The 22,562-nt window shown below is 51.0% G+C and overlaps 1 protein-coding gene across 4 annotated transcripts; it reads right to left on the bottom strand.

Annotated features, from left to right (window-relative positions):
- Positions 1-281: 281 nt before the first annotated feature.
- Positions 282-20,999, bottom strand: LOC116953531 (uncharacterized). 4 transcript variants are annotated; one of them, XM_032973808.2, is made up of 14 exons: positions 20,928-20,999; positions 19,260-19,735; positions 17,545-18,291; positions 16,191-16,461; positions 15,589-15,722; positions 13,446-14,263; positions 12,381-12,609; positions 10,391-12,059; positions 8,493-8,600; positions 7,703-7,850; positions 6,009-6,068; positions 4,643-4,732; positions 3,941-4,041; positions 282-3,661 (listed from the first exon to the last, which is right to left on the bottom strand). In XM_032973808.2, the coding sequence occupies exons 1-14, from the start codon at positions 20,960-20,962 to the stop codon at positions 3,544-3,546; spliced, it is 5,004 nt and encodes a 1,667-aa protein (XP_032829699.2). In that variant the 5' UTR covers positions 20,963-20,999; the 3' UTR covers positions 282-3,543. The 4 variants fall into 4 exon arrangements, with proteins under 4 accessions (XP_032829699.2, XP_032829698.2, XP_075931245.1 ...); XM_032973807.2 differs by having other exon boundaries at positions 17,545-18,294; XM_076075130.1 differs by lacking the exon at positions 20,928-20,999 and adding an exon at positions 20,724-20,921 and having other exon boundaries at positions 17,545-18,294.
- Positions 21,000-22,562: the final 1,563 nt, after the last annotated feature.

The following is a 22,562-nucleotide window of genomic DNA, read 5'->3' on the forward strand; positions in this document are numbered from 1 at the left end:
CCATTCCTCCATATTCCTCTTTCCACGAGCTCACCCACTTCCCCCCCCCCCCATCTCGCTCAGCTGTGAAGGCCAGTACGGCACACAATGGGTTAGGTGGCCAACGCCACACCCGACTGCTTTTGTCTCGCCAGTGGCGACACACGGCAATCGGGATTATAAGAGATACCCTCAATATCTGATTTAAATTACGGTGGCCACCTGTCAAGAGTTTGACCAGAACAGTTTGAGAATTTGGCATGTGTTTTGGGCAGCAGGAGTTGATTCATACAGAGGTCTGGTGCCGGTATTGCTGTGCTGAACTTTATTACGGGAACCTGCACGGAATGGAGATGCAGCTCAACACCAAAGCATCATTGCTGTGCGCACTTCACAGCTTCAGGACAATGCATTTTTTTTGTTCACTTTTGATGGGTCCACCGTCCAAAAAAAAAAACCTTGTTACATGTGGTGGGGGATGTGGTGTACCCGTTCCAACTATTTTGAGAAAAATGTTATTGTATTCATCACAGCAAGATGAGCCATTTATGGTCACGTTATTTTCACCTTAAACATTTTATTATTGCGTTTCTTCTAACCACAAACTTGCACAGCCTCTATTGCACCGATGTGCTTGCAAAAAAAATATATCGACGCAAAAAGTACTGCAGGATTAGACTTGTTGCTTCCTGGATGAGTGACCACCATGCAAAACAGGTGTTATAGGCTGCTTTGGAGCTATGTGGTGGGCGGCAAGAAACTTTGTTGCACTTCTAAGCTCTCGCGTCGGATGCCACCTGCATTCACCATACTTCAGCGTGGCAAAGTATGGTCAAATAATCCCCACGACCCACACAGGCATGTGGAAGGCCCTCATCCAGCAGTGGTCTGACAAATGGGCTGCACGTGTGCCGTGTAGAGGTTTCTCCCTGCAACAAGCCGATGGGTGGCGATTTTTTGTTTGTTAAAATTTTTCAGCGTAAAGCTGCTGTGCGACGTAACCGTTAATTCTGCGGGCGTCATGGGAGTCGAAAACGTGACGCGAACCCGAAACATGACACAAGCACCGGATGAACAGGTGCTTAAAAAACAGCGCAAGGCCTTCATGCAAAAAAACAAGACTTAATTATTTTTTCCTAACGGAAAAATCAAAACCCCAACCTGCGCTCAACTTATAGGGCAGAGCATGAAACACCGCAACCTGTCCAACTTCGATCACCATGGGTGCTTTGCAAAGGTTCAAAGTAGCACTTGCTCAACCTCAAAACACATCAAATTTTACTTCTTACATCATTCTCACCTTTGTGTGAAACAATGAAATCGGAGATCTTCGTTCCACACGAGGGGAGCCGCAGAAATGGCAAAGCAAATTTAGGGCCTACTTGAGATTTTTTTTTTTAGGACATTGGTCTCGAGGCCCAATCAGGAACTGGTTTGTCTATTGTGTAAAGAATCCCATCCGGTCATTCAGTCTATGGTATTAAGAGCCGATCATAACTGGTCTGTCTTAAGACCACGTAACAGATAGATCTGTACTCTCTCGAGACCCAGAGGATCTCACACTCTTTGGTTCCTTCGGTAAAGTCACGTAGTTCTAAAATAAATCACGACGTTTCGGGCGCAACACAAGCGTCCATCATCAGGTGGGAAAGCCATGGTCTGCTGCTGAAGCAGTCTGCTTTTAAAACAGATTTTCAAAAACAGTCTGCCTCAGCAGCAGACCAATGCTTTCCCACCTGATGATGGACGCTTGTGTGTGTGTGCCCGAAACGTCGCGATTTATTTTATTATATATCTACGTGACTTTACCGAACGAACCAAAGAGTATGGATTCCTGCAGTCACGAAAGCTTCAAATCAACATTATCACCCAAGAGGATTTGTTTATCGTCTCAAAACCTCATTCTTTACCGGCCTTTCTATCGATCATCTGGTAACCTTGTCAGAGAAGGGTGAGATTTAAAAAAAATTAACAAGAAAAACCCAATTCTGATGCTAACGTTAAGATGAATGCAAAACAATCCCAATAGGTTAACTATGCCTATTCATAATGGCTGCATATCGTACAATCGAGTGGAAAAAAACACAAACGGCGTGCCGTAAATTCCAAAAGTGTGAGAGGGCATGAAAGCAAAATGTCGACGACGGAATGCCAAGCAGGTGTGTGTGTACGCAGCAGACGTGTGTGTGTGTGTGTACGCAGCAGAGGTGTGCGTGTACGCAGCAGAGGTGTGCGTGTACGCAGCAGAGGTGTGCGTGTGTACGCAGCAGAGGTGTGCGTGCACGCAGCAGAGGTGTGCGTGTGTACGCAGCAGAGGTGTGCGTGCACGCAGCAGAGGTGTGCGTGTACGCAGCAGAGGTGTGCGTGTACGCAGCAGAGGTGTGCGTGTACGCAGCAGAGGTGTGCGTGTGTACGCAGCAGAGGTGTGCGTGCACGCAGCAGAGGTGTGCGTGTGTACGCAGCAGAGGTGTGCGTGTACGCAGCAGAGGTGTGCGTGTGTACGCTGCAGAGGTGTGCGTGTGTACGCAGCAGAGGTGTGCGTGTGCACGCAGCGGAGGTGTGCGTGTGTACGCAGCAGAGGTGTGCGTGTGTACGCAGCAGAGGTGTGCGTGTGTACGCAGCAGAGGTGTGCGTGTGTACGCAGCAGAGGTGTGCGTGTACGCAGCGGAGGTGTGCGTGTGTACGCAGCAGAGGTGTGCGTGTGTACGCAGCGGAGGGTTGCAAGTGCAAAGTATACGAAACGACATCAATGGCAGAAACCATCTCCTCGAGATCATAATAGGTCAGAAAAATATCCAGTGCAAGGATTGTGACAGGAGCAGCGACGCATCGATTTTATCTGCCCCGCGATTTGATTAATCGTTGCGATTCACTGTCACGATTCAATGCGGGAACAGGTTCTTTGTAAAACGTCGCGGTGAACAGAGGTGACCAGGGCCACCGCAGACACCGCGTGAAAACCGGCGATCCACAAGCTCCCATCGCGCGATCATCGTTGACCTTAAAGGACGAATGGGTGCACCGCGCTTCGTCTGCACTGAACAGCCCTCGTCACGTGAAATAATTGGATCTCGCGCAGCAGCTTTGACCAAACAGTTTCAAATGCCGGACGTGCCTCGAGTCGCGTTACAAACGAACCAATCCCAAACCAGGTTTTTACGAGGAACGGTTTTGTGAAGCGGCTTGCACCGTCCCCCTTCTTTGCGCCAACCAGGCTTCCCCGCCTTCACCGACCCGCGCTGACCAGCGGGAGGGGGGAAGTGCGGTCAAATAACCCCGACGACCCGCACTGTATGGGGACGAGGCCGTCGTCCAGCAGTGGATCATCGCACGGGCTGTACACGCGCAACGGGGGCTGTACGGGTAGGACTAGACTACTGGTGTGGTGTGTGTGCGCGTGCACTGCAGTGCACGCGCACACACACCACACCAGTAGGTAGGCATCTCATCGTATTGTGAGTCTCGTGTGTCGGAGGAGAGGGGCGGTGGGGAGGGGCAGTGAGGAGGGGCAGAGAAGGGAGGGGAGGGGCAGGGATGATGGGGGGGGATGATGCTCCGAACTGATCAGGGTTTCGCGGGCAGCTGAGCTGTGATATCGACCCGGCAGATCGGGCATTTCCTGTTAGTGACGAGCCACTGGTCGACGCATGTTTGGTGGAAGAGATGCATGCAGGGCAGCCTCCTGCACCACCAGGGAGGGGCAGAATGAGCCATGGGGAGGGGGGGGGGCACAGCAGAGATTTCCCCAGTCATTGAATATCTTGAGGTCGCAGATTCATCCTGACCAACTGACCACCTACACGCAGTGCAGTTTTTGTGATACACCTTTGATTTTACATCCATGTTCACACATCTGACTTTTTTCACAGAGCAACCTGTACAATCAGTCCGCAGCGAGTGGGATAAGCGACGCTGTGCTGTGCCAAAATATATCAAGGAAGAGCAACGGCAATTCACCAACCTCACATCCTCCTCGTCTTCCAGCTCGCACAGACAGATGGTGCATTTCTCATCATCGCTCTCTTCGCCATCTGGCCTCTTGTCCTCTTTACGAGGCCTCAGCTGTGAGGCGGGGGTGGGGGGGTTATTTTGGAAGGAGAAGGGGGGTGGTGAAACTACATGACCGGCCTTTGCTTGAACTAGCACAAGTCATGTAATGAATCGCCATACCCGACGATTCTTTTGATCATGATTCTACGCATGTCTGGCCAGGGCGTGTTGTCTTTGGAGGTGTGTGTGTGGCGCTAGCACGGTTGGCTACGTGCGGTGCGAAAGAAGTTCAACTTACAAACATACAAGTGTGTGTGGTGTGCATGTGTGGTGCACGTGTGTGGTACCTGAAAAACCTTTCACAATTCTTTAACAGCTGTCAATACTACTAAGCCAGAGCATTAATTTATTAATTATAAGGTTTCAGCGTGATGGGATTACAGTACATTTGAGGAGCGTTGCATTTCAACCATTACAGAGCAGTACATATATCTATTTATTTTTTGCAGGGGACTCCTCAAAATCAAAGGGACTGGGATGCAGGCCTCCTGTGTTAATCTGGCACATGGTGCCAGTAGCAGGAATTGAACAGCCGCCCCTGTGCAAGCTGGCTCGTTGGCAAGCGTTGTGACCACCGGGTGAGGCAGCAGCAGCGGCGGCCACGCGCTTGTACCTTCTTGTACTTGTGCGCGCACGTGTACCACTCTATCGTGCTCTGAGACGCCCCGTGCAGGATGAACTGGAAGTCAAAATTCATCAGGTCCTGCAAAACAGAACCGAAGCAGCATCATCAACGACTCGCTGCCCTCGAACTTTTTTTTTTTCCCCATGTTTAAGCGGAGAAAAAACTGAACCGGTTTTGACCTTCTTGGTGTCACCATGTATGCTGAACTTCTTTCACACCACACATAGCCAACTGTGCTAATCAGAGGTGCAGTTCAGTGGGCCACAAGATCAACTCGGAGTGTCCTGGCGGGCAACGTGACGCCACACACTATGGCGGCACGTGACGACGTGCCGCCCATGGCGTCCATACGTGCGACCGCCGCATTGCACGCCGCTCTCGTCCCCAGATGTCGCATTGCTCTCTCTTGTTAACCTCCATTCATGTCCAGCGAGATAAACAAGAGGACAGCTCTCTCTCATCTCTCTCGTAAACCCTATCCATCTCACAAGATGGTATATCTTGCCTGTTCACAACACTCTCATTTCTATCCGTTGTTAATCTCATTTTCATGGAACTAATCGGGAGCTCTATTTAACGCGCAGGCTTTCACGACCAACATTACCGGTAATAAAGTTGCTTGGGTTCTGTCAATTGCGTGATTAAGCAGGTGCTCAAATTGTTGACGTTTTAGGTTTGCTCTCCAACACACAGGTGTGCTGAAGTAGTAACGTTTTTGTTCACGTGACAAGCCCTCACTGATTGGCTGTGTCGGGTGGAAGTAGGGTTTACGACACATTTACATTAACGAGATCTAACCCAACTAAAAAAAAAACCTATTAAGAGATCGGCATGTCTCTATATACGAGCCGCATCTCTGTGGGCAGCCACACCTCTTAGTGGGCCACTCCCGAGACTCCACGAGAGCCGCACGCGGGACATGGCCGCCACTTACAAGAACCTCGGTCAACGCGAGCGACAATTTATTCGTGCGAGTGAATTCCCCAACCCTGCAGACCTACTGCACCATGTCAGTGGATGACAGTGCAGCAAATAAGTTGCCGGCCTATCTGTACAGCATAGTTTTGAGCCTTACCTCTTCATATACGAGGGTTTGCTTTGGAGACTCCTTTTAAAAAAAAATGTATCCAAATGCTTTAAAAAATGTCATATACTACGTATGCTGAACTTCTTTTGCACAGTACGTAGCCAACCGCGCTAATCGGAAGTGCGGGAGAGATGATCATATACCACCGATGACAAACGCGTGCAGCAAAGATTTGCAAATCCATGTGTATACATTTGTCTTCATCCTAGAAAAAGTTAAACCCCTTCCCCCCCCCCCACTCATCAACACAATTTCCGATGTCCTCACCTCCAGCTCCGGCCTTGGCACGGTGAGGATCTCCGCCATAAATACCCGGGGTAAACCGAGCTACACACCCAGGAGACACACGGCGGTACACAGGGGACACACAGAGAGACACAGCGGGCACAAGGGGACGCATATAGGTGATTGGTGACCGGGTAGAAACCATAAATTCACAACACTTGAGAACCTGGCTGAAGCAATATGTAGGTGATTTGTGATTTGTGACCGAGCTGAGACCATCAACTCATTAAACATGAGAGCCCAATTTATTCACGACTAAGTCTAGGTGAGTCTGTGTGTCTATGTTAATCTATTGGTGTGTCCTGGAGTCTATGAGCCTCTATGTCAGTCACTGGTTACCGTCTGAGACCATGAAATCGCTATACTAGAGAAACCTGGTTTAATTAAGGCCGGATGAAACTCAACATTTTAAACCAGAATCTCAGCGGTGCCAACACAGTAAGTAAAACTCAAGTTTTATATCGCGCCATTCACACAAGGCCTCACAGCGCTTTACAACACAATCCCTGTAAAAAACATAAACATTAAAACTAAGAGTACAAAGACTGATACGCAAGAAAAAATAAATGCGTTTTCAGACGAGCCTTAAAAACCTCGACTGATGGAGCGTCCCTAATGGACTGGGACAAGACAATCTACAAATGAGGCGTCTGACTACTGAAACCTCTATCACCCACTGAACGCAGACTTGTCCTTGGTACGCTTAGATGCCTGGATTTGGTGGATCGATATTACCGGACAGGGGCATGTGGTTTCCCTGACCTGTGAGCGACTAGAACACTCCCCGCCCCCCCCCCCCCCACTCAGCTGCCCGTGACGAATTTCCAGTGACCGATACTTAATGTAAAGCGCTTCGAGATGATTTTATTGATGTGGAGTGCGCTGTAATACATAATAGTCTGTGGACATTTTTAAAATGCGCTTTAAACCCTATTTATACACTTCCACTTATGAATTTTTTGTTAATTTAGCAAATGGATTCTTAAAATGTATTTATATTATTTTTATGCCCAGTGTATGGTGCTGCTGCTGCGTCCTGTACAGCGCTTTCAGATCCTTAATAAAAAAAATGGAATTATTATCAATAAATACTTTTTGGTTATTTTGGTAAAGTCACGTAGGCATAAAAATAACAATAAATCACGACGTTTCGATCGCCACACAAGTAACCACTCCCACCTGAAGACGGTTTGCTTGTGTGGCAATCAAAACGTCAGGATCTATTATTATTTTTCTACCTACGCGACTTTACCAAAATAACCAAAGAGGGTGGATTCCTGCAGTCACGAAAGCTTCAAATCGAGATTATCATGAATAAAGTTGGACACCCGACGAAATCACCGATAAGCGGTCTGCCCATATATGGAAGGAAGCAGGCGTTGGCATTGCCCCTAGCGGTGTGTCTCTGCCAATAATATGGTCTTGTGGAACCCGACTCGGAGGTGTCTATTGTATCGAATCTGGACAGTCAGACGACAGCCACGTTAGAGTATCGATCCCTCGAGGGTTAATCACTGCGTGTATTCATTGCCAAGTGATCCCACGGATAGAGCAATCCCATTGGTTGGTATAGCGTCGTGTGAAACGCCACCCCCCTTTTTTTTGTGATTGGCCAATATCTGCGTAATCGGTGGCCATTCGCTCGCACAGTGCCGTACAAATGTTTATCGACTGACCATGGGCGAGGGGTGGGAGGAGGAGCTCCCGAGCGTGGAGTGCTGGACCCGGATGGGGGAGGGACGTGTGGAGCGCAGCAGCGAGTGGGGCGGCAGCGGCAGGACGGTGCGCGGGACGGCGTGATGGAAGTCGGCCTCACCGCGAGACCTGCGGTTTGTCATCGTCGTCGCCATCCGTCGTGAGAATCATCGTTAGTCACTGCTTGCAGCAGCAGTTGCTTACTTTATCGTTATTAAGGTCATCATCGTCAAAGTCATAAGCATTATCACTTCTTACAACTTCATAACCACCACCACCCTGCAAAGCCTAACATTGTCGCAACCACCGCAAGCCACCGTCATCATCACAACTGAATCGGTAAAAAAACGAGCACCGCCACCTACAATTTTACCACCACCAACTACCAACAACCACCAGCATTGCCACCACCATCCCCACCAACTTCAAAGACAAATATCCCCCCCTTATAGCCTCAACAGACGTTTGGGGCAAGTGCTGTTAAGTTTAATTTAAGTGAGCACCTATGAAGGCCAGCAAGACACGGGGGAGGATGGCCAGCACCACACCCGACCGCCTTTGTCTCCCCATTAGGCGATGTTTACCCACCGCACCAGGCACTTATTTGAGGCAGAGTCGAACTAGGGGCGACCCGGAACCGGTTCAGATAACCGTCACCGGTGTTGGCCGCGAACGAAAATCGAACTCGGGCCGCCGGGTCCGTAGCGCAGCGGCGCCAACCGCCGCTGCTGGCACTGCCCGCCGCCGCCGCCGCCGCCGCCGCCGCGTCACCTGGAGTCGTCTCGAGTGGCCTGCGCGTCGTCCCCGCGGTGAGCGGCGCTCGTGCGAGGGAACGCGCGGTACCGTGGAGCGGACAGCGGTGGCTCCCGGTCGCGATCCCTGCGGAAGCCAGACAGTGGTGAAAGGTCACACGGCAACGGTGACATTAAGCGACGGTGATGTCACCCGTGCCGCTTCGTGCCAGGCTAGGTACACTCTTGAGGGCACGCGAAGTGTCGAAGGCTCACTGGCAGGTCACGGGACAAACCCAGGTGTTATGGATTAACGGGCTGAGGTGACTGGAAGATGTACCACCACCTGTGTTCCTCACTGTGCCACATACACGCACACAAGACACAAACACCCATGCACACACGTACACAACAATAAAAACAACAGCCACCACGGTCCGGCACTAAGTGGCAAAGATGTCACCATGGCACTTGTGCCAGGCTAGGTGCACAGAGAAACACATGCACACATCCATACGTACACAAAGATATTTACCCGCACAGAGACATGCATCCACACGCAGACAAACATTTTACCCGCAGGCTTTCAATACAACCTTAATATAATGAAAAGCCTATTTGCACCAACCTCTAAATAGAGTCACCTTATTACACGAATGTAGCCTGCCAATCACAACGAGCAATCAATTCTAACTACCAAGCCGGTTCACATGCGTGGCTGTTCTGATGACATCATGGCACCTACTTAAGGACCCGGACCACGAGCTAAGCCTGACGATGCCGTTAAAAGTCACCTCCAGCGCAATTGCCAAAATGTTGCTCGTCTCTCGACATTCCTGTTTGCCGAAAAGCCCAATCTGTCGTCATATTTTTGCCCTTGGCGTGACAACTTGATTTGATTGGCTCTGTCGTCGGGTGGTGGAGGGTTATCGTTAAAACGTTGACGTACCGACACGATATTATGAATCAAAGATAACGATCCAACTCCCCGCCCCCGTGTGGCCTACATACGGGTAAACCATACGATTTACCTGTGTAGAGGAGTAGTGGAGGACGTCATGTCACTCACGGGGGTGAAAAGGGATGACGTCAGAGGTTAGGGGGATATATAAGGGGGAACCCCTGACGTAGAGGGGGTCGTCGCGAAGGGCCAGGAACGGAGAGAGTTAGGGAGTCGGGGTCGAGGGTAGGGGGAATCAGTGCCAGGCGAGAGTGACTACTTCACCCGGCGGACCGAGTTGGATGATCCCTTGGTCGGTGCTGGGGGGGGGGGGGAGATCACGTATAGCCTGGGTGGAGCTAGGGACCTCCCAGTACCCTTTCCCCTGGGGAGATATTAGGGTTGTCACCTGTTAGGCGTGAGCCTTTAATAAGTTACCGGCAGTAGCCCTTAACAAACCTTGGCATCAGCCCCTACTAAAAGAACCGTGTCAGTGTCGTCAGTTGCACCTCAACACCTGTATTCTTGTACAGGTAAATTGAGTTCAGGTCCATACGACGTACAGCCGTTTAAATACGGGAAAACATTATTTCTTGTCTATTTGTTTGTGTTTCTGCCTTGTGATGGGGACTTTTGTAGGATGAACGTTGAGATGTTTAAGGGCATGTAGTGACCAATAAGGTCTGAATTGGTCTGTAATAAGGTAGGCACTGATAAAGGGGTTGAAAGGTATGTAACATAGACCATTGGCGATTGTTTCTCCCTTATCAAGAAAAGTAGACACATTAATTAGCTGACTTACAGTCGGAATTGGTTGACCTACGGTGCTGTTGTAGCAGCAGCAGTGGCCGCAGAGCACGTCTGGCTACCACCACAGCTCACAATGGAACTGCTACACTCTCACTGCTATCACAGCTGTAGTTGCAGCCACGACCGCGGTCTCCACCACTCAAAGTGCCCAAGCTGTCCCCAATGCTTGCGCACAAGCGTCCACGTACCCGACACCATCGCCATCATCGTTGGGCTGCTGTTGCTGCTGCTGCTGTTGCTGCTGCTGGCGGACGTAGTACGGCACCGGCACGCCGCCATTCGCCACGAAGATGGGTTGTCCATACGAGACGTGCGAAGACAGCCGTGCATCGGCCACCCCGTGCCCTCTCATCGAAGTGTGGTGCGCGAAGGCCTGGCCACCCCCTCCGCTCCTCTGCTGCTCCTGATGCTGGATGTGGCCGTGGTGATGGTGGCGGTGGTGGTGGTGATGGTGGTGGTACAAGGATGTCGCGTGTGGGTAGAAGTGGGCTCGTGGCAGGGCGAGATCATAGCTGCCACCCAGAACCTGCGACTCGGACTGCATGTACTGCGGGAGGCGCCCACCGGTCGGTTCATAGCTCGGGCTGGTCGTCCTTGCCCCGTCCGCACCGTCACGTTCGAAGGGCGGCTGGCGTTCCGAGGCCTCCCCAGCGCTGGCCACTTCCGCCGGTGCTCCCAGCGCCGCGCTCCTCACCACCGCGGATAGCACCATCAGCGGCGGTGGTGGCGGCGGCGGTGGCGGCGGCGGCGGCATTGACAGAAAAACATCAGATGGCTCGGCTGAGCGACGGCGGAATGGGTAGCCAATCGCCGGAGAGCGCGGCAAACGCTGGCAGGCATTGGCCCAATCCGCCGGCCCAGCCACCCCCATGGTCGATGGCCAGCGGAAGCCGCAGCGCCGCTTGGGTGTAGAGTTGAGCAGCGTCGACGAACCGACATCATCGCCGGCGCCGTTTCCCCGCGCGTGTGGCTCCGCCCGCAGCTCCTGAGGCAGGGGCGGGAAGTCGAAGTGCGAGCCGTCGCCCTCGCCCCCCGGGAATTGAACCTCATCCAAGCCAGGCACCGGGGTAGGAGGCCGGGCGCAGCCTGCCGCCGATGCCGACGACTCCGCGGCGCCATCGGTGTGGGGCGGCACGTCGGTGGCCACTGCCAGCGCCGCCTTGGTCGCTTCCCAGCAGCGGTGGAGCCGCTCGACGCGGTTCGCCATCAACTGGCGGGTGGCTGCTACCAACACCGCAACGTCAGCAGCAGCACCGGTCCCTGCACCAACTGCGTCCGACGCTTGCGTGGATGCAGCCGGAGCGGCCGCGCCGTCAACGACCACGTCGTCATCCTCGTCCTCGTCGTCGTCGTTTTCATCGTCGTCCTCCTCGCCGTTTGCGTCAAAGAGGAAGAAGGGATCGGGGGTCGAGGCTCGCCGTGCTGCCGCGAGCCGGCGCCGCTGCTGGTGATCCCCGGCGGTCACCGCGCGCCTGATGGCGCAGTTCGCTTGGTGACAGCAGCGCCCCAGCAGTTGCTGCTGCCGCCGGCGGCCCCGCGGCGAGGTGGGCGAGGTGGGCGAGGTGGGCGAGGTGGGCGAGGCGGGCGAGGCAGGAAGCGAGAAGAATTCCGGCGGCTGAGCGGGCACCTGGTTTGCTGCCGCCGCAGTCACGCTTGTCGCGGCGACGGTCGTTGCGGTATCGTTGTCAAGGCGGCGAGTCTCGCTGGCCCCGTCGACAGCTCCCGCCGGGGATGACCGCCCACGAGCGGAGGTAGCGGCGCAGCCGCCCGGCGGGGTTGGAGGGCACGAGAAGCACGGGCAGACGCGGCGATGCGACGGGGAGACGCACAGGGAGGGGAGGCGCGCGCATGCGCTGCCTGCAAGCGGGAGTCGCAAACGAAGCGTCAGGGCAGGAACAGCCAAGCACTTCACTGGTACGCGTACGGTTCGAGACTGTGCGCCATGCGGCCCACAGCCATGTGAGGCCTGCCCCTTCGTAGCGGCACACAAACAACAATCGTCCAAGACTGCGGTCATCTTAGTGACAGACATCACCCAGCCTACAGCAGAATTGCTCATGGCGGTGACGATGGTGAGGAGGGGGTGGTGCAATTGTTAGCGGCGGTGGCTAAGACGGCGGCGCTGGTTATGGCGGTGATGGTGACGGCAGTCGCAATGGTGGCGGTGGTAATACTCACAGTGGGCGACACGCCGCGTGGCTGTGCCTGAAGGCGTAGAGGCGCGGTTCGGTCCCCACGCCTGGCTGAACAAGAAGCGGTGCAGGAGTGGAGAGGGGCACTCGGACGACAATGCCGGCTGAACGGGCGTGGCTCCATCGGGCGGCAACGCCGTCAGCCCCTTCGAGGAGTCCGGATCAGCTGGGGCTCGGTCCAGGCTGGAGCGACGACTTGGACTCTCCGTCATATCCTGAAAATGTGAACAGAAGCAGTTAAAATACAAGCTGGAATTATCAGTGACCGACCATCAGCCGTGGACAATCAACTGTTGAATGAAGGCCTTTCAAGTTGTCACCATCTCTCTGGAGCCTGTCATGGGGCACCTGAATGTAACCACATCTCCGGACGCTGCATGCAGTAGTTGGATGTGCATCTCGGAAAAAACAAAGAGGTGTATGTATATATTTAAAATACAGAGAAGAGATGACGCAGTCAGGCAGAGGGGAAGAGGAAGGTCTTCCGCCTACAGAAGGGGGCTAGCATTCCAGACTGTGTGGGCAGCAGAAAGCTTCGGTTGCCGGAGCTACGTGGAGTGAAAGGAAAGGAGTGGAGTGAGATGGGAGAGTCATTGGACGATGTTGAGGATTAGTTAGGGTGATCTGGGAATTGTTGCAGGATCGTATTGGGAGCGATCAACAGGTTACGTGGTTACGTTTACAGGTGGGGATGAGATGAGGGATATGGGGAGAGGCTCTAGAGGAGAGAGCTACATGTGGTGAAGCATGTATGGGGGAAGAGAACTATAACAGAAAAAAATCACGATGCACTATCATGCTGGTAAATATTGGTTGGGCTGGCTTCGACATAACATATCTTCTGCAAACGTTTAAAATATTTTCTTTTTGACCTGTAAGCAGTGCAATACAAGTAGATTTCGTCTAATATTCTTTCAGGCTGAGAAATTGAATTTAAATCACTTCATTATTTACCTGTTTCATATGTAGATAATCAATCTTGAAGAGTAATTTATTAGCCGCCCGACCTACCCGATCCCTTAGCTTCCATCACGTCCACCCACAAGCGAACCTGATTGGCGCCGACGCTGCTACAGGCCGCGTTGCGGAGACGCCCGACAGCACCACCGGTGCCCGTGGGCGGGCCCGGCTGACCCCCGAGACCCAGCGAGGAATATCCGGAAAATCCCATGGTGCCGTCCAGGGGCTGCATCGCGGAGAAGGGAGCGGGGGCAATGGGCGGCACCAACAGCAAGGGTGGCAGAGACGTCGGTAGTGGCGAGCGCCAGGCGCCGGCCCCCACGCCGCCCCGGTGGTGGTGGTAGTGGTGGCCGCCGCCACCGACGCCGCCCAGCACATTGAAGTACGGGTGGCTCCGGTGAGCCACAGTCGGCTGCGTTTGCGCGGCGCTGGTGGTTGCGGCGGCACCCCACAGCTCGCAGCACGGTGGTGGTGGTGGTGGTGGTGGCGGTGGTGGCGGCGGTTGCGACGGCGGTTGCAATTGCGGCGGCGGTTGCGGCGGTAGCCGCTGCGGTGCGGCCGCCGCCGGAATCTCCGGTGCGAGCAACGGCTGACGTAGCCATGATGCCAGCGCGGAGGGAGGGTGGCGCTGCGCGTTGTGGTGGTGCGTGTGGTGGTGGTGGTGGTGCGAGTGGTGGTGGTGCGCGTGGTGGTGGTGATGGTGCGAGTGGTGGTGGTGGTGGTGGCGTAGGCGCGAGTGCGGGCCGCCCCACTGGGGGGAGCAGTCGTGCGTGCGACTGAGCGGGGATGGCGGCGCGTGTGGCGGCGGCGGCGGCGCGTGCGGCTGGGAGTGCAACGGGGAGGCGTTCGGGGTGGAGTCGTGGGAGGAGTCTGCGCAACATTGACCGGCGCTCGGAGATTCGGCCTCATCTGCAAATGCAAGGGGGGACAGGGTGTCACCCTGGTCGGTGGCTACTCATTTGTATTAGAGCCGGGACGATGAATCGATAAACAAAATCACGATAGAATGCTGGCCGCTCCGAAACCTTGCCTACCGAAGGCTGGAAACCCCTGTATATAATAACACTCCCGAGGGTGATGCGCCTGATGATGGCAGGACCTGGCCTCTCCACCCCTTCACCAATTAACAGAGCAGGGTGATGAAGTATGGCCAAACAACCCCATGACAAAAAAAGATGTGCAGAGGTCTTCATCCATCAATGGATTGGTAAAGGGCTGTGAATGAGAGTTTTTTTTTATTGTTTACGATGATCGTGACAACTTCTGAGATTCATTCATACTTCTGAATCGGTGGTGAAAATTCCACTTTCCCGCATCACGCGTAGCAGCTTCTTAAGAGGGTGGTGTTCATTTTATCGACCACACAGGGATAACGACGACTCGCTTGACCCATAGCTCGGGGTCACAACCCAGGCCACTATGACCACCACTATCCCAATATCACCACCAGTCAGTCAGGTCACCGCTAAAAAAAAAAACAACCAACATCATACCAAACCATCATCGCCAACAACACAAGCACCACCAACACCATCCTCACTACCACTAATACTTACATCAACGCCATGAACATCTGCACCACCAGCCCCATATTCAACACCAGCACTCCAAACATCACAGTGTCCACCACTATCATGTCACCAATGACAAAGCCCCCCCCCGTACACCCTGAAACAGACTGTTGGGGCAAGCGCTGTTAGCGAGCACCAATGAAGGCTGCCAAGATACACGAGAGGGTGGGTGGCCAGCACCATGCCTGGCTGGCTTTGTCTCCCCAGTGGCGATTATTTTTACACACCGCACCAGGTACTCATTGAGGCCGAATCATGTCACCATCACCAGCAACACCGACGGTACGGGCAGCATGACAGCCATATCCTCCACCAGCATTACAACACCCCCACCACCACCACAATACCACTTTACCGACAACACTGCCACCACTATCAACACTATCCCGCACCTCCCATTATCACGGTTTGGCTACGTACAGTGTGAAAGAAGTTCAACATACAGACAAAACGATGCCCATATTACCTGGGGCAAGTTTTGTTGGTGGTGATGTTAACATGCTGCACCAGGCACTCATTTAAGGCCAGGTAAACCTGGGGGAGGGCCCGGGATCGGTCAGATACACGTCACCGGTGTTGGCCACATCTTCATCACCAACCAAAAAAACAGCACTTCTGCAATGCAATCCCCACCAACACCCACCACCACCACCTCCTCCTCACCGCCACACGGTCGATGAAGAGGCCCCCCCGTGGCACCGCCGGGAGGGGAGAGAACATCGTTGGGGCATGGAGCCCAGGGCAGGCTGTGCCCCACCATGTCTCCATTGGCACTGCTGCTCCCCCTGCTCCTCCTGCTGCTCCCACCACCAAAATAAAACAACAAATCCTCAGTGACAGCATGATTAACAATGAGAGCTCTCAAGCAAGTCATCGGGGCTCATGGTGGTGTGTTTATTTGGTCTTGGAATAATAAATGCAGTGGGTGGCTCTTAATTTTCACCACAACCACCAAAAAGAGGCCAACACCACCACCAACAACAACACCATGGTGGTGCTGATCCCGTGATACTGGTGGTGGTTGTGATATTGGTGCAGTTGGCAGTTGTGGTTACGTTAATATTGTGTGTTAATGACAAACCTTGCAAATTTGTTGCATACTTATACACCAATTGGCCGAAACGTTCTACGTATATATTTTCACCACCATTGCGATACGTTTGTGTTTCTGTGAATGTAACACAGTGGAAATTGATTAAGGCTTCCCGAGAAGCACACTTCCCACCCAGCCTGTTAATAAAAATAACGCGAAAGTTGGAACTTACCCGGACGAAACTTCTCCGCCGTCGGCAAAGCTTTCCGTGCGATCGAGAAACGGCTCGTTGAGACTGGGAATGGAGTCAAACCCGTTATCCTCCGATGCGGCGAGCTCCCCACCATCCGCGGCAAACAGGCTACACGGCATGCCGTGATTTGCCGGCGAGGAAGCCGCGCTTCGACTGGCGCAAATTGCGCAGTCGCCCGATTGGACGGACGTCTCGGGGCCGGGTGGGAGCAGCAGCAACTCGTCGTCAGAGTTTGCGAGTGCCAGTTCGCCTGCGCGAGAGAGCGAGGGTGTGGAAACTTGACTACCCAGTTCATTATTTAGCAACATTTATTAAAAAAATTTTTTTATGTTAGTTAGTGCATCAAAAGACAATATTTTTTATTAAACACCTTTGCCCAGAAAAGCCTCTGTGAGCCAATTTACTGTTGTTTGGAGGGTCCTGCCAAGCTTTCACAGCAGGGGTGATCATTGCTATGCATACTTCATTTGAGTAATGTTAGCACGGTTCGCTATGTGCAGAGAAAAATAAGTTCAAGATACATATAAGTGGCAGGTAATTTCTCTAATTTGGCACGAGCACACAATGGCCTACGCTTGCAAAAGACGTCACGAGAACTCTTAACGTCCACTGTGATGCAGACGGCACGTATTTTTACGGTAGTTACACCTGCGGTGTTAACCAGGGTGACTGCCAGATTCGAACCGTGAACATCTATAAGGAAGCGGCGAACATGTTACCGCTAGGCCGTGTCATCGGCCATTGCTCGGTCAACCAGGCAGACGCTCCGACTAGTGACGGTGAGCGACTCACAATGACAGTGCTTTCATTTTTGCGCTGTATATTCTTTGTGAGAGAGTACTATTAAGGGCTGTTGAACCTAGCCTACTACCTCATTAAAATGTTATTGAAAATTATAGTTATATAAGGTTTTGAAAATCCCCAAATAAGTTTATCATTTTGCAAAAGGTGTTTGCAGTTTCAATGATCTTTAATCATACTTAACATATTATGTTGTTTTAACCAAGTGTTTCTTAATGAGACACTTAAGAGTAAATTGACGCTCACCTGCTTATAAACGAACTGTAAGAGTGAATGAACAATAATGAGGCTCTCACCTAGTTAAAAATAAAGTTCAGGCGTGTAGGCATGGTTATATGGCAGGTGATTAAAGAGTCAAGTAGCAGTGAGGGCTTCTGTGGCAACCCAAAGTCTCACTGCAACCAACACAAACAGGTGCGGAGTAATGGGAAATATTGTGACCTACAACCCACAGGAGTGGTGCAACAACTCCAATGCGACAAGGCCACGGACCTTTCCAAAAAGACGAACGCAAAATATAACGTGCAGCCACCTCGCTCGCGATGTTCCCACGAGCACCCGTCGCTGCCGCCTGAAGCCGTGTGGAAGGCGTCCTCCTCCTCATCCTCCTCCTCGTCCTCCTCGTCATCATCAGAGAGCAGCCTATCCCGTGTGCCCTCCCTCCGGTACACCCATAGCGTCGCCTGGTCACCGGCGCTGCCCCTTCGACCACCCCCGCCGCTCACTTCCCCGCTCGCTCCCGCTCCCTGCAACCGCGCCTGGGACAGCCCCAGGTCGCTGCGGCTCCTGCCCCAGCCGCGCGTCACGGCCGCCCAGCTGGTGCCGTCGTCGTCGTTATCGTCATCTCCAGCGCAGACGCCGCTGCCGCTTACGCAGTGCTCGGTGGACGATGCGTCTCCATCTCGGCAGCCAGTACTGTCAGGATCATCAATTACGGCCCAAACTGGCCTTGCTTCTACTGCCGCTGCCGCCGATTCTGCCAACGTTACTCCGTCGGCCCCTTGCTCCCAGTGCCCGCCCCACACTCCGGCACTGGTGTACAAGTGGCCATCTTCATAAATAATTTCATCTTCACTGCTGCTGCTGCTACTGCTGGTGTCACTAGTAGTGTCGCTGCTGCTGCTGGTGTTGTTGGCACTAGTACCGCTGCCGCCACCACCACCACCGCCTGCAGGCTCATTGCGCACACTCAATACCTCTTCCAGCTTGCGCCTCAGTGCCAGGTATCGCTCCAAGTGGCTGGGGCGCTCCTCCTGGCCCCAGCTCTCTCCTCGTCCAGCTGCTATAGGGAGCCCCCACCAGGCAGAAAAATATCACAACAGCACAATACACGATGCAACAATGCAATGTATTTCAGTATGACACTATACGATGTGATAAAACAGTGTAATGTACTTCGGTGTGATGCTAAACAATGTAATGAATAGTGTAGTTTGCTTAATCAGATGAAAACTTAAGATACCAGGTTAAAAGCACAATTAATTTGTGTGATGATATACATCTTTACGCAACTGTGTTCACAACGTTCTGAATTATCACAACGTGACTGACAATGCATTACCACTTACAACCTTGCTTGGAAAGTAAAAAAAACACAGATGCAAAACGTATGAAATTTTGCTTATAAAAATGCATTAACACTGTAAAATGTATCAGCGATCTCGTAGCTGTTTGGCAATAAAACACAGCTATCACATGTCATGTACATGCCTCGCTCCCCAATGACATCTTTGTGTGACATCACACATCCTGCACTCTGTGACGTCTCGTCGTACGGTTTGGAAGGTAACTTTTTTTATCACCAATTAATACTTCTCAGAACAAAGCAATGCTGGAAAACGTTACAGAACGCATTATGTACGATTTTTATTTCTCGTTAGCCAGATTATTTGCATACTTGTTTGCTCGTTGTGCAGTTATGTGGGCACCGAATCACTGATTTTTGACAAGTTAAAATCAGACAATGAATCCATCATGAAAATAAAAATGTTATTTATTTTTTCGCAATCATGGTTCATCCTTAAAAAGGAAATGGCCACAATCAGGAATTAACTGTATGGGCTGTGAACTGGCATAACCTTATAAACATGCGTTTCGAGTATTTGGCTGCTATAAATTTCCACGTGATAAGCCACTTCGTTGAACTATCAATTTGTGGCCAGGTCACTTCTGAAAACGAGCTACATAGCTCAGTGGGTCTTATCTGGTAAAATAAAAAATAGTTTATTTTTTCAGTTTAGTTTTTACCTGTGGTGGAGGTCTTGTCACGGCGATCCCTTGACCTCATGTCGACACCGCCCGCTCGCCTCGCTGCCTCATGGCTCGCAGCTCCATCGGCCGCGGCATCGCAAGCGCGGCACCCGAATCTGGACCCTGGGATAAACTCGGTCTCGTCGGCAGCCTCATTCCCACGGGAAGCGACCGCCCTGTCGCAGCTTCCATCACCACCACCACAACCGTCACCGATACCGCCACCACTGTTGCCACCGCCATCATCGCCAGCACCGTTATGGTAACCGAGACGATGGCAAAGGGGAGGTGGAGGATTGGAAAGAGGAGGTGGTGGTGGAAGCTCCGCTGGGGGTAGATGATCAGGATCAACTTCGTCCGGAATTTGAACCACAAACGGGAGTGGTGGAGGAGATGGTGGTGGGGACAGCTCGCAGAAGCCAGGGCACGAAATCACCGTGCTTGGTGGTGCAGAGCACATTGTGAGACCAGCCCTGAAAGGAAGATAACTTTATTTTAATGGTGATCTATGGCATTAGGACCACAATGCGCTTCTTCAGGAACTACTGGTGGTTTATTTTCATTATGCGCAAAGGCCGAGTGCCTTTTACAAGTTGTGTTGCTGAAATATATATGGTTTTCCGGCCTGCACTATTTTTCTTTCAAAATGTGTTCATCTCGTCATTTATAGATTTGATTGTTGGAGGTACAGTAATGGAAAAGAATTACGCCATGCAAACTAGAGTTTATACGTACACATGTATTAAGCACCATTATCCTATGCAATAATCACCATCATCCCATATATCATATACCGCATCATACAAAGGACTATCCCTCAACTCTCCGATGTCAAACCTGTCAACTCCTCATCAGTGCCTACCTTATTACAGACAAATTCGGACCCTATTGGTCACCCCGTGCTCTTAGAAATCTCAACGTTCATCATATAAAACCGGTATTGAAACGGCTGTACGCCGTATGGACCTGACAACTCAATTTCCCCGAACAAGAATACTGGTTAAATCGTATGGGTTGATAGGTACGCGGATTTTCACGGTTGGCTACGTACGGTGCGAAAAAAGTTCAACAACCGCACAACTCATCATAATCATCTATGACCATACACCTAATCCTACACATTCATCAATATCGTTCCCATCCGATGACTTTGTAATCATCACTATATTATGCACTCCTCACCATTTTTCTACGGGGCATTACCGCGCATTTCCGACCTTCTGAGAATCATTCGCCCTTTCTTGCAAACCATTTTGGCTATACTTTAGGACCAGAACCCCCCCCCCCCCCCAATTTCAATTCCTCCTTTACAGCGTCTCCAATGCAACCGTCTCGAATAACCGCTGCACGAGTTTCCCTCGCCCCGGTGGGCTTCAACAGGGAAGCCGTTTGGGAACCGGGGCGACCGTACCTCTTCCGGCGGCAGGCCGCTTAGGCAAACGCGAGGCTTTCCCAACCCACCTTAGGCCTCGACCCTCAATCCCGCATAAAAAATAATACAATTTAAACACTAAAAAAAACTCAAAACTTGCGACGCACGGCGAATTGCCTCCTCTAGCGCCGACGTGCAACCGCGCGCGCGCGCGCGTGTGTACGATTTGGTTAGCGAACGCATACAATTACACGATAATTGTTGTAAATTATGGCCAGCGGCCTTACACCCACCTCCTCCTCCTTGCGAGGCTGTTTACTCGTCTCATGACGTCACGCCACAGCTATAATCCTATTGGTCCTCGCAGATCCCCCGGCTCCGCCTTTATAACCCCCTCCCCACCACCCTCACCTACAGCCCCGAGTGTCACTCAAGCCAACACAAAACATTAGATTTGTACCTCCAAATTAAACATTGCTTGATTTAGATTTAAAGCTTTCGTGACTGCAGGGATTAATATTCTTGGTTCTTTCGGTAAAGTCACGTAGAAGGGAAACAATAAAATGATAAAAATATAAAACAATAAAATTATCACGACGTTTCGATTGCAACACAAGCAATCATCATCAGGTGTGAAAACCACAGCAATATTTTTTTTGAAAATGTTTTCTTGCTGTGGTTTTAACACCTGATGATGATTGCTTGTGTTGCAATCAAAACGTCGTGAGAATTTAATAGTTTTATTTTTATTATTGTATTATTTCCCTTCTACGTGACTTTACCGAAAGAACCAATAACATTACTTGATTGTTATTTTTTATTTAAAGCTTTCGTGACTGCAGGGATTCATATTCTTGGTTCTTTCGGTAAAGTCACGTAGAAGGGAAACAATAAAATAATGAAAATATATTTTTATTATTTTTATATAATAAAATATGTATAGTATATTTTTATTATTTTTAAATATATATTTTTTATTATTTTATTGTTTCCCTTCTATGTGACTTTACCGAAAGAACCAAGAATATGAATCCCTGCAGTCACGAAAGCTTTATGTCAAAAAATAATAATTATAATTACTTTATTGTTTCCCTTCTACGTGACTTTACCGAAAGAACCAAGAATTGATTATTATTATTATTATTTTGTGACACGTGCCATCAGCCACAAAGTGGATCATTCTGGGAGTGCATCAATAATAACAGCAACGTTCGTTCAAAACGAGTTAAAACTGTGGTCCGGTTTGGACATTACTGTCCGTCATCAGTAGAGGTCAGACTTTGCTTGAACTCAGAATCAGAATACGTATTAATACTTGAGGAATCCGATGAGCTATAAAGCTCTTTTTCACAGACGTCCAGCGGAACAAGGAAGCCTTTCCAATCTGAGATTTGTCCCTCCAAATGAAACATTACTTGATTATTATTATTTTGTAACACGTGCCATCAGCCACGCAGTGGATCATCCTGGTAGTACATCAATAATAACATCAACGTTAGTTCTAAAAACAAGTTAAAATTCCGTCCGGTGTCGAAATTACCACCTATTATCAGTAGAGGTCAGGCTTTGCTTGAACTCAGAATCATAATACGTATTTATACTTGAGGAATCCGATGAGCTATGAAGCTCTTTTTCACAGACAAGGTAGACTTTCCAATAAGAGATTTGTCCTTTCAAATGAAACATTTTTTTATTATTATTTTAGTTTATATCCCATAAGCCACAGAGAGGATTATTCTGGGAGTCCATCATTAACGGCAACGTTAGTTCTAAAACAAGTTAAAATTCCGGTCCGGTTTTGACATTACCGTCCGTCATCAGTAGAGATCAGGCTTTGCTTGAACCCAGAATCAGAATACGTATTTATACCGGAGAAATCCGATGAGCCATGAAGCTCTTTTTCCGCACATGTCCGGTAGAACTAACGC

This window comes from Petromyzon marinus, chromosome 52 (assembly GCF_048934315.1).
Source record: "Petromyzon marinus isolate PM22_M1 ecotype Great Lakes invasive population chromosome 52, UKy_Petmar_22M1.pri1.0, whole genome shotgun sequence".
NCBI classification, from domain to species: Eukaryota; Metazoa; Chordata; class Hyperoartia; order Petromyzontiformes; family Petromyzontidae; genus Petromyzon; species Petromyzon marinus.

Excerpts from the sequence above, each read along its gene's own strand:
- LOC116953531 (XM_032973807.2), bottom strand. The coding sequence starts at position 20,962 with ATGAGACGAGTAAACAGCCTCGCAAGGAGGAGGAG. Across the intron at positions 12,060-12,380 it reads CACGCGGCGTGTCGCCCACT|GCAGCGCATGCGCGCGCCTC; the intron begins GTGAGTATTACC and ends TCCCGCTTGCAG. Across the intron at positions 8,601-10,390 it reads GATGATGGCGATGGTGTCGG|GGATCGCGACCGGGAGCCAC; the intron begins GTACGTGGACGC and ends TGGCTTCCGCAG.